Source organism: Leptonotus elevatus, chromosome 11 (genome assembly GCF_054856555.1).
Source record: "Leptonotus elevatus isolate MCC_2025b chromosome 11, RoL_Lele_1.0, whole genome shotgun sequence".
NCBI classification, from domain to species: domain Eukaryota; kingdom Metazoa; phylum Chordata; class Actinopteri; order Syngnathiformes; family Syngnathidae; genus Leptonotus; species Leptonotus elevatus.
This window is the reverse complement of record NC_141249.1, coordinates 18,258,509-18,270,893: the sequence shown is the minus strand read 5'-3', so window position 1 is coordinate 18,270,893 and position 12,385 is coordinate 18,258,509. Positions and strand designations below refer to the sequence as shown.

The following is a 12,385-nucleotide window of genomic DNA, read 5'->3' as shown; positions in this document are numbered from 1 at the left end:
TAACAAGCACCTCTGATAGCACTTTTAATGCAAAGGACGTGTATATATACATTTTACATATCCCACAAAATAAAATCTGCACAATGGCGTTAATATTTTTTCCATAATATCATTTTCTTAATGTACATTCAGTAAATTGAGTGGTCGGTCGACTCGGTGGTCCGGTGCAGCCACTGTGAAGAGGCTGCTGTGGGCTCAAGAGGTCAGGCGTTAACTTTTGGCTACTCGTATTCAAACACTCTTTTTCCATTTCGAGGCTGCAAAAAATTAAAAAAATTAAATATTTTTTTCTGAATTTTTTTTGATTCGATTTTTCTCTCATACCCGATAAAGGAAGTAGCCTCTGCTTTGGATCCCGCCGGGTCCCTCCAGTTCAGCCTGTGGCGACACAACAGTAAGTACATTACTGTACAGTATTTCTCAAAGTGTTTTATATTGTTGCCATTTTGTTAACGTTACAACACATAAAGAACAAAAACAAAACTGCATGTGTTACTGCACTGTTTGTATCCAAATATCTATAATGGCGTTTCCCGTTATGTGTTAGCATTAAGCTAAGCTATTTGAACAAGTGCAAGTCACAGATGTTATTTAGACACCAGGGAAGTGTTTTAAATTGTGACCCCCCCCCCCCCCCCCCGCACACCACCCCAAAAAAAAGTTTAACACATCTTTGCTACTCATTTTTTAACAGTGGTGCTTACTTGCACTGAGATTCCTCTCTGTCGCCGGGTATGCAAATGAGGCACCAAATGCAGGAGGGGCTGCAATGCGGGGCTCTGGTTGACACAAAGACGAGAGCTATTGGACAGCAAGTGAAACATAAATTTTCTGGCTATGTTTTTAATATTTGTGTAATATAGACACTGGGAATCACAAAGGGCTTTCGTTTTGTGGGGCTCGACTATCTTTGGATCCCACTTCTGTTACTGTAAACAAAACTTGGGTGTTTTACACACGTTTTGTACCCCACTTGCAAAATACACTCACTCTTTTGTTGTTTTCTTGTCCTTTGAGCTCCTGAGAAGAAAGAAGATAATCATCTATTTGCGTAAATGTCATTGATATGACATTGATGGAATGTATACTTCTTTGTCTACCTTGGACTTCTGGACCAGCATCAAGAAGCAAATTTCCCCCAAGATGTCCGATGCCTGGAAAAGGCGATTGTTTGCTTTGCCTTTAGATTTATTGTTGAAAATGTCGGGCTCTATTTTCATAGACAGCGCAAATGCACAGTGCCGGCGGGTCCTGATTTTCGTATCAGCGTTTTCATGTCGTATTCTTTTGCAACTACTTTTACTTCCTCGTAGGCTGCACTTCCAAATATGGGCACAGTGGTTGTTGCCACCAGGGTTATTATAGTTTTGGAATTTTCATTTTAGTTCGTTTTTATTTCATTTTGAGTTTTTATTTTTTTTATTTAGTTAGTTTTAATTAGTTTTCAGGGCTGTTCTGTTAGTTGTTATTAGTTTTTTTTTTTTATGCTTAATTTTAGTTTAGTTTTAGTTAGTTTCAATATTAGTTTTATTTTTATTTTTTTAATTATTAATTGTGTGCAATATTTAATAAACACCATAGTAAAATGAAATTAAGTAATAGATTTCTTACCTAGTGTTGCATTTCGGCTGACTTAAATGAAGAAACAGTTGTGCCAGGTCATTGGAGCGAAAAGTCAAGCACACAAAATTGTCACCGAGGAGCGACTTTCATCTGAAGGTGCCCCAACATGAGGGGCGGACTCGCGATCCCGTGACATCAGTGAATACTATGTTATTTCGGTTCATATCAAAAATAAATATACTTAAAATCACATCCGCAAAGGCTCATGTATTAATTACCAAAGACTCGAACGAAGGACATTTTCGCAATACTTATAGTTAGTTTTAGTTAGTTTTGTAAATGCAAATTGTAGTTTCAGTTAGTTTTCATTAAAAAAAAGAAAAAAAAAGCATTTTCGTTTTTATTTTATTTCGTTAACGGAGATGCTTTTTTAATTTAATTTTTAGTTATTTTGTTAGTTTTCGTTAACTAAAATAACCTTGGTTGCCGCGCAACTCTTTAACAGTGAGTGCAGTGTGAAAAGGGGTTTACATCTCCTAAGACCATGTCTAAAACTGACACAGGATAAACAGCTGGTCCAACGCGACGTATCCCACTGGCTGGCACAGTATTCTCCAACAGCCCCTTTCATGGCGGAGTTTTACGTTCCGCCATTCCAAGACTACTGTACTCGCAGTACAGTGCCTCAATTGAATAGATTTAGAAGAGCCGCTTTGACTGGCCATGATTGAAGTTGTTTTTGACCACTCCCACAACAGCCCAGCCCTTCCGTTTTTGGATCTACTGATCTCCATTTACGCCATCCATGAAGTAGAGCCCATGGTGCTATCAGATGATGGATGATGTTAGGTCAATATATTGTTGGGATCAAGAGATATTTCCATTAGTTGGAGGGTGTTTGGATGGAGGAATAGTGTTATCTATTGGATGGATGGCTGGTGCCGTCGATTGTGTGTATGTGTTGTGTTTATAGCAGCACCTGAACGTCTGCAGAGAAGAAGGAGGAACAGGCTGCGTCTATCTGCGGGAGGTTCAACATACAGCAGATGACAAAGACAACAAGGGGAGAGAATTAAGAAGCGGTGTTACTTACCTGGCCAAGAAGCTTTCTCTGGTCAACTGAAGCTTGCTGAGGTTCTAGCCGAGCACCTTTTTGTGTGAGCACAACACAAACCATTAACTTGGTCAAAACAAAAACATCTTGAAGCGAAACAGCCTCCCATTAACAGAAGACGCATAATGACAGTGTAAAATCTGAAAGCTTTTGTAGATTTTCATCCACGTGATTGCCGCCGTTGGCCATTAGTTGCGTAAAAGCTTTTCTTTAGAACACGCGCACTTATGGTGCTGACGTCTGATTAGTTTATCCACCCCGGATGGAAATATTCCATAGGCCAGAATTCCGCTCAAGCCAAACATCACATTGAGCGAATCGGCCTTAATGCAATGAGCCACAGGGAAAGAGAAAACTGTCGAAAAATGGATAGATGGATGGATGACGGGTGGATGGATGGAGCTGGATGAACAAGTGAATGACATGAAATGGATAAAGTAAAGACTGACAACAATTTCCCTGACTGTTCTGATGGTTTCATCAATCTATCTACTGGATAAGAGCTGGTTGGAAGGATGGATGGGTGGATGACAGTGTTATCTAATGGATGGATGATTAATACGTATTGATAGATGGCTAGATTTGTTATCCGTTCAATGGATGGATGAAAGGATGAATGCTGTGCTGTTATGTATTGGGTGGATGGTGTTATCCATTGGATGGATGGATAAAGTTATTTGTAGGACGGATGGATGGATGAATAATGTTATTTAGGATGGATGGATTATTAATGATTGATGGCTAACGTTATTTATAGGATGGATGGATGGATGAATAACGATGGATGGATAATGTTATTTGTTGGATGATGGATGAATAATGTTATTTAGGATGGATGGATGAATAATGATGGATGGATTGATGGATAACGTTATTTATAGGATGGATGGATGAATAATGATGGATGGATAGATAATGTTATTTGTTGGATAGATAGATGGATGGATGGATGGATAATGTTATTTCTAGGATGATGGATGAATAATGTTATTTAGGATGGATGGATTATTAATGATTGATGGCTAACGTTATTTATAGGATGGATAGATGGATGAATAACGATGGATGGATAATGTTATTTGTTGGATGATGGATGAATAATGTTATTTAGGATGGATGGATGAATAATGATGGATGGATTGATGGATAACGTTATTTATAGGATGGATGGATGAATAATGATGGATGGATAGATAATGTTATTTGTTGGATAGATAGATGGATGGATGGATGGATAATGTTATTTCTAGGATGATGGATGAATAATGTTATTTAGGATGGATGGATTATTAATGATTGATGGCTAACGTTATTTATAGGATGGATAGATGGATGAATAACGATGGATCGATAATGTTATTTGTTGGATGATGGATGAATAATGTTATTTAGGATGGATGGATGAATAATGATGGATGGATTGATGGATAATGTTATTTATAGGATGGATGGATGAATAATGATGGATGGATAATGTTATTTGTTGGATAGATAGATGGATGGATGGATGGATAATGTTATTTTTGGGATGGATGAATAATGTCATTTATTGGATGGATAAATATTGAATGGATGGATGAATCCTATTTATTGGATGGATGGATGAATGATTGAATGGATGAATAATATTTATTGCAGGATGGATGGATGAATGGATAATATTTATTGGATGGATAGATGGAAGAATATTTATTGTATGATGGATGGATGACATTGTCTATTGGATGGATGGATGGACGGATGGCAGATGAGCCCACAAATCAAAGACTAATGAGCAGAATGGCACAATAAAATGAGGTAAAAAAATATATCGCTGGAATAATGTTTTTAATAAATAATGTGAAATGCAATCAAGAATAACGTGATTACATTAATGACACATAAAAATAGTAAAAATAAAATGTAAAACTTTAATTGCAGTTATACTTACTTTCAAAAAAACATTCAGCCTATACCAAACACTGTGTGCACTAAACATGTAGACATTTGATATTTCCAATTTATTTATTTTAAAATAAATTTAGACATAGATTTTAAAAATTGCCAAACACTTTTATTATTATTATTAAAATGTTTCGTCCTATAGATACAATTATATAATATATTCAAATTAATTCATTACATGCATGTAACACAATATGTTCATAACATAACATAAACAATGACATAAAGGATCCAATTATATTAAAAACTAATGTAACAAAAGATACATTTAAAAAGTATGTAAAGAAAGCCTCAAATTGTTATTCAATACCAAAAAGAAAAGTTATCCAAAATCCATCTTACTGTGTATGAGAGGAACGTTGACGAGGACCAGGAGGGCGGCGAGGCTCACGCCGGCCGCGCCGACTGCACTCACGTTTCCTCCGCCAAGCTTGGTCAAGTTGCTTTTGCTGCTGGAGGCTGCGCGCTTCTTCTGTTTCGTTTGCATCTTTTCCCCTTTCTGAGTGCGTGTGTGACTTGTGAGTGACTTTGGAGCAACGCTCCGGGAGTATATGAAGGCGGGTGTCACTTATGCGTCACTGGAGGAGGCCCACATGTGGAAGAGGCTGGGATTGGACACCCTTTTTGTCCGATCTTTACAGGGGCACAACTTTAGGTACACTTTGATGTTTTTCATTATTATTATTATTTATTTTTTAATAATTTTCAGAAATTTCTAAAAAAAAAATTAGTTTGCCATGCTTTAAAATTTTTAGACTTATAGATACAATTATATATTGAATTTGTTGTTATTTATTTATTTTTTAATTAACGTGGGATAAACCCATTACTGGGGTTCTCAACGTTTTTGAGAATAGACTTACGCACCCCGAAATACCCGTGGTCGGATGTAAAAGTACAGTTTTGCGGTTTCATCCTGTTTACCTTGATAAGTTTTGAAATCTCGTTCATTTTATGCTCGGTTATGTTCCGGGGCTGCTTTGCAACTTCCGGCACTGGATTGCCTTGAATCAGTGCAGGGTGCAATGCAATCTTAAGACGATCAAGTCAAAACAAAACAAAAAGCCTGGACTCCATGTGTTAATTGTCATACGACGGAGCAATTCCGAGGAGTTGTGGTCCCCACCCTTGCATGTCCGTCCTCCCACGCTTATCTCCGCATCCATCCTCTTCCTGCCTTCCCAGTCAGTAACATCATAACAGGCACGCTCACAAGTGATCTTGCGTTCAAAATGAATTCTCAGTCATACTTAGCCACAGCAGCTTTTTTTCATTGCGGGGCGACGCTCCCGTGTGTGCTTCCGCCATTTCTAAATGTCAAGACCTTTAAAATGAGTTGGTTTTGATTATTACTGGGACTGGGTTTGTTTGCATTAAAGCTCTCCGAAGGATGAAAGGGGATACATTACAACGTGGGTGAATCAACACAAACAGATGGCAGCCATGTTCATCTGAAATGAAAACAGTCAACACCTGCAAGGTGGTGCTGAAATCACTAAACCAACTGGTGTACGTTTTTCAGAAGCGCTGACGTAGGCATAACCCAAAATTTGAATACTTGTTCCATTAAACGAGAAGTCAACCTTTAATATTTCTTGACAATAATATGTTATATGTGACCTCACTAGTCTAAACATGACATTCTGATTAATATTATATTTGCGGAATATGAGTTACGAAGCAAAATCCAGCCGTTTTCATCCATCTCGGGGCGGCCATTTTGCCACATGCTGTCGAGTGAAAATGACATCACAGTTGCTCAGGTTTCAGGCAACAACCAATCACAGCTCAATTGTTTTCTGAAGCTGAGCTGTGATTGGTTGTTACCTGAAAACTGAGCAACTGTGATGTCATTTTTCACTCGACAGCAAGTGGCAAAATGGCCGCCTTCTGATATTGATAAAAAACGGTTGGATTTTGCTGCTTATCTCATATTCCACGAACACAATATTAATCAGACTACCACATCTAGACTAGTGGGGCTGCATATAACCTATTATTGTCGAGAACATTTAAATAAATATAGAAATTGTAGCCAACTGTCTCGTCCTTTCATTTTGTAGCATTTCTTCTGACTACATTTCTTCCAGTACACATGGATTTTAAATAAATAAATAAATAAATAAATAAATACATACATACAGTGAGAGTAGAAATAAGATAATCAAGTCCTGTTTTTACCATGCTGCTAATGTAGGACAGCACAGCTACCTAGTGGTTCGCACTTGTGTCTCGCAGTCAAGAGTCCGCTGGAACATCTCTGTATGGGATGTGTATGTTCTCCCATTTGTGTTATGTTCGGTTGGTGGAAAATGGATGGTTGGCTCTTGGTATTGTTTCAAAACACCTATCATCATCTTTCTCATGATGTTGACTAATTGACAGGCAGCTTTCTTGGTTGATGCAGATGATGATTCGCTGATGTGTTAAACTGCCGCAGCATAGCGCCAACTAGTGTTTGGGAGGACTTAATCGATGTAAGATTGTTTTTTTGGTATTGGCAGCCTCCAATTAGATGTACCCAAAATAAATTGAAACAAATTGTAAATACATTTCCTATCTCCCTGGTAAGCGTGGTGAAACAGGATCAAATACATTCGAAAATCACGCCAGCTTTAAGGCATCTATTCATTAATGGTATTGATTTTTGTAACCACAAATGCAACAACAAATTTATTAGAAGCCAGTTACTATACAATTGTTTATTTAGTTCATTAAAACGTGACTATATTCTTAAGGACTTTAAATTAGGAGATAGAAAAGCGATTAGATGTAAATATTAGAAATTTGCGGTCACAGCAAAAAACAAGGAACTTCAATTTAAAATTATTAATAATATTTACCCAACAAAAGGACTTTTGAAGGAGAAATTTAAGATGGATGTGGGAAATTGTGTTTTTTGTGAAAGTGTAAATGAAGATTTGGATCATCTTTTCTTTTTATGCGAGTATGTAAAAAAAAAAAAATTCAACATTGGATTTGTTCTATTGGTTATCATACCATCACGGATATTAATTATTTATTTATTTTAATAATTTTGACTTTTGCATTGTTTTACTAGGTAAACAATATTTACACAAATATCATTTCTTTAGAACAAAAACAAATATTGCTCATTGGTAAAAGGAATTGAAATCTTATTACTTAGTTACTTATTGATTGCCCTTTCTGTCCTTTATTTGAAATGTTGTTGTTTTTTTGATTGTACTCGTTATGTGAATTTTGAAAATGATTGAAATGGGATCGTACCTACTTTTGTTTGTATTTGAAACAAAGGGCCCAATTAAATACATTAAAATACGACCAATTTCCGCCTGGTACTATACCTGTTATTGGTATTTCCCTACTTTCCAGTTATAAAACCTCACTTTTATATTTGATGAACACATTGGCCTACTAATTTAATGTCAGCCGGTGAAAAAAAATTTGAGAACCGCTGTAATGGATCATAATTTTTCCTTTTCAACTGCTATGAAAAAAATAATTACACGTGGAGTGACGTTCATTTCATAAACAAACACGCCGCTCATTGTTTCCGCTGCAGACTTTTAAGTGAAAGTCGCCACCTCCCCTGCTCAATCTCATTTTCATAATCTCTAATGTTCTACTGAGATTGGATTCATATGATCAATGCGTTTGTAACATTATTGCAATTATGTTTAGATTGGCCCTCGACGATGTAATGGACTCGTGGAATCTCCATTATATGCGTCATTGAGATAAGCGTGATCCAACTCACTAATTGGCACACTTCGACTCATTTTACATGCGCCATGTGTGCAATATTGTTATATCACTCTGTGAAAAGCAAGTTTTTAATCAGGGGGCTAACTGTCGTAGTGGATCCAACTGCAACATTTCCAATTTCCTGCCTCCTACACATGAATTAGCCTTCATGGTCTTATGGTTTTCTGTGACTATTATAAAATGATCCAATCAGTATATCACACATATTATGCTAAAAACATTGTACAGTGGTGACTTGAGATACGAGGTTTATTTTTATTTTTATTTTACTTCTGGTATATGCCCTTTGACCAATAGGGGGCAGTATAATGAAGTGTAATCTGTGCATTCAGCAACATTGCAGCTCTGCTTACCTTTAGTCATTGACATAATTCTTCCGTGTAGTCAGGCAGTCCGTCATTTGAAAATGGTGGATCATTTATTGAGTTTCACTCTAAAAACTAGTTCGGTCAAAAATGAACCCATCCTCTACTTGGGCTGATTTGACCTAACTTTGAATCAAGAAATGGGTCTTTCAGTGTAAAACAACTCATAAATATTGGTCATATCTTTACTTGGGTCAAAAATGTGGGTAATTTTGTATAAAACAACCCCGAAAGTTGGATCAAATTAACCCATTAAGTGGATTGGTCCATTTTTGATGCATAATTGGGTTACATTTGACCCAACTGTTTTTAGAGTGTTCCCTGCCTTGTCAGGTACAGAGAAACTCAATGTGGGGGCGGTGTCATGTAAATTAGCCCCACTGTTACATCACAGTCCAACAGCATTCCAAATGAGCTCGCTCTCAGCACATTTTTGGAAACTGGATTCACGTGGTTGATTCATTTCACGCTTACGACCTGTATTTGGTATAAAATGGTTAAAAAGTAATTTTGACATCATATATCATCCATAATATTATGTCAAAATTGATGTTTAGTTTTTCACAAATTCAGTGAATAAAGACAACTTTTGGCATCTATAGTAAACAAACCATTTTTCTTTACAAGGTCAGCTGGCTGTGTGAGCACATCTACAATCTGTTGTGTAAAAACAAAATCCTACTTACATTCCACTGGAAAAGCACAATGACAACAACCTGCCTTGTATTCCACTTTTTTTTTTTTTTTTTTACATAAACGAAGCACGCTTGGAAATTACATAATTGCTTTCAAACAAAATGGCACGCATGATCAAACCCCCGACCCCTAACAAGCGAAGAGCGTAATAGGCTCTCTCATGCTCGCTTGGCTCCGGAGGGCCGGGGGTACACGTGCTTCTTTGACGTGCAATTTGGCCAGCGGCTGAGCGGAGGCCTCACCTCACCGCGAGGTTACCAAAGTAGGGCACATTGATGACTTTACAGCCCTCGAGTAGAAACGAGTCGGTGAGGGGGGGGGGAGGGGGGTATTGACGGTACAGTAACTTTCAAGTCAAAGGTTGCGATCATTGCAGGTGTTCACACACAAAAAAAATTGCTTTGCTGGGTTGTTTTCCTAACCTGCTCGCTGTGGATTTGAGCAGATTGGGTTACTTTGATCAAAATCTTGAAGCAAGGTACTGGGTGAAATCCTGAATCCAATAAATAATGGGTATAAATAACCCAGCATTGGTTCGGTCACTTTTTACGTATTTAAGTGTTCAAATGTTTCTAAATAGGTTTGAATGTGTTTGCAAGTACGTTTGGATGTATTTGCAAGCATGTTCAAATTTTATTGCAAATTTGTTTGAACATATACTTGTAAGCTAAATGATAAAATCTTCAAATTTTTTACCCATAATGGCAGGTGGAAGTTGTGTATGCGTTAAAAAAAAAAATCCCCCTATTATTCAGCCTACATTATATCAAAATGACCGAAAATTAAGTAAACAAACAATTAATCATAAATGTTATATCTGTTGTTTTTAATGTATGATAATATGTATTTTATTTATTTATTTGTAACACATTCCCCCCCCCTAAGTTTTCATACTCTTGTTAACATAAAAGTTAAAATAAATGTAAAACTAATCGAAATATGGCTGCATCTTTTAGTCATTGATACAGTAATTTCATAATAATTTATAAAATTGAGTTAAAATGAAAAAGATGTACTGTACTGTCAAATATGAGTGAGATATTGATTTGTGTTGAGGTCATTTTTCTGCCACTAGATGGCATAATTGCATTTGTAAGACGTTGGCATTTTTTCTTTTCATATTAAGATCGGTCTAAACTTGAACATGAAGTAACTTGTGAAATTCTTCACATTTGTAAAATTGTAAAATACAACTTGACCCCAGTCTTCGCAAACCTATGCATTGTTATTAAATGTATTACCACTAAATTTTGATGAGGATGTGTCTGCTGCGTTGCGACTGGAATCCCCCCAGCACAAGCTTTCCAAGTGAGGGGCGGTCATTAATCGTGCGTTTAAAAAAATGGTGGTGTTAAAGAAACTCACTATTAGACTGCATTGGAACAGTCTCACCCTTGATTTTTGTTTCGCATAGTTTGCCGTTGGAGGAGACCTATTTTCCATCCCCTTTATAAAATAGGAAGCCCTCAAAGTGTGCAACAAAGCCAAATGACTGATTAGTTATGTGCATATCTACATGACTGATGATGGAATCGGCGGGCCCCTAAAAGGCCTGCGCCAAATGCCATCCAGATAGAAACTCCAAGCTGGATGTGATAAGAAAAGCTACCTGCCGCTCAACGGCACAGTGTGAATGTCAAATGTAGGCTGCATTGATGACAGAGGAGCTTCTTTGTTTGCCAGTCACACCTGCGCTTCAACTTCCATGCTCGTCGGGGCCGACCCGGTCCCCTCAAAAAGGAACGAGTCGAGTGCAGCACCAGGCCCGCGCGCTTTTTACCGATACTCCATCTCAACCAGCTTCCGCAATCATGCCAATTTGGAACTTTTGTTGTTTTGTGCCCACGTCAACGCTGGCCTTTTGACATTGAGCAAATGAAAGTGTCAGAAGTGCACATCAGGGTAAATGAGTCATGACTGTGTGAAAATGTGGCAAGGGGAGAAAATAGCCGGGTGCATTTGTTCAGTCGTTGAATTGTTTTACTGTTATGTTGACCCAAACACATTTATTATGACATTTCTAAAATGAAATTAGAACAAAGAGGATTTTTGCTTTGAATGGGTGGGATTTTTGTCTTATAAGGGAAAATATTGTTTTCACTCTTAAAACTGCTGGGTAAAATTTTGGTCAAACATTGGACCGATCCACTCCTTGGGTCAATTTGGGTGTTCAAAGTTGGGTCAAATTGGCCCACTTAGCAGGTCGTTAATTTAACATTTACAGTATATTGGTGATATTTTTCTTTGTTTACTATATCACAAGTATTACTGTTTGCCATTTTATTTGTTTATAGGATTGCATGCACGCCAGGCTGAATGGACATTTTGTCAACAAAATTAAACAAGTATGACAGGATTGATGTCATCGGGTATGCCTGTGTAAACTAGTGAGTGTATTTTTATCACAAAATGTCATCTTATCGCAGAAAACGCCACCCAGGGGTACACGTATGGTGGCAAAGGCCGTGCAAGTCACAGTCACCGTGTGGGGAACGCGGCGTTGTCCCCTCACAATAACAACACGGCGGGAAATGGTACCACCAGGCATTCTCTGCAGATCACTTGTTGAGCATCCCTCTGTCATGTCTGACTCATTGTGTTGGGTGAGATGACATTCTGTGTCAATCTCCTCTGTGCGTCAATGAATTCAGAACATGAACACTATTAATGGCAACAGCAGGAAAAAAAAGTCAGAGCGTCAAATCCAGTGTCTTCTGTGCAAACATTTAATTAGCTCACCTTCTGAAATTGTGTTTATGTGTTGATATAGCTTACGAAATAAAAAATAAATCTCAAAATGAAGTACTGTTGTTTTCCCGTTGTAGACCGTTGTGGAACCACACTGCATCCCAGTAAGTCAGTAATGTTTTCACCATTTAAGCAACCATTTCATGATCAACTACATCACTGATAGAATCTGATTATTATTTTTTTAAACACTACAGTGTGCAATGAC

General features: G+C 37.5%; 1 protein-coding gene across 1 annotated transcript; it reads right to left on the bottom strand.

The window, feature by feature from the left end:
- Window positions 1-84: 84 nt before the first annotated feature.
- Window positions 85-5,248, bottom strand: nmu (neuromedin U). The gene is made up of 8 exons (XM_086089649.1): window positions 4,964-5,248; window positions 2,657-2,712; window positions 2,543-2,584; window positions 1,101-1,154; window positions 991-1,020; window positions 705-779; window positions 325-378; window positions 85-257 (listed from the first exon to the last, which is right to left on the bottom strand). The coding sequence occupies exons 1-8, from the start codon at window positions 5,106-5,108 to the stop codon at window positions 222-224; spliced, it is 492 nt and encodes a 163-aa protein (XP_085945775.1). The 5' UTR covers window positions 5,109-5,248; the 3' UTR covers window positions 85-221.
- Between the last annotated feature and the right edge of the window lie 7,137 nt (window positions 5,249-12,385).

Coding starts and splice junctions, on each gene's coding strand:
- nmu (XM_086089649.1), bottom strand. CDS start 5,108: ATGCAAACGAAACAGAAGAAGCGCGCAGCCTCCAGCAGCAAAAGCAAC. Junction 2,713..4,963: donor CAACGTTCCTCTCATACACA/GTAAGATGGATT, acceptor TCACACAAAAAG/GTGCTCGGCTAGAACCTCAG. Junction 379..704: donor AGAGAGGAATCTCAGTGCAA/GTAAGCACCACT, acceptor GTGTCGCCACAG/GCTGAACTGGAGGGACCCGG.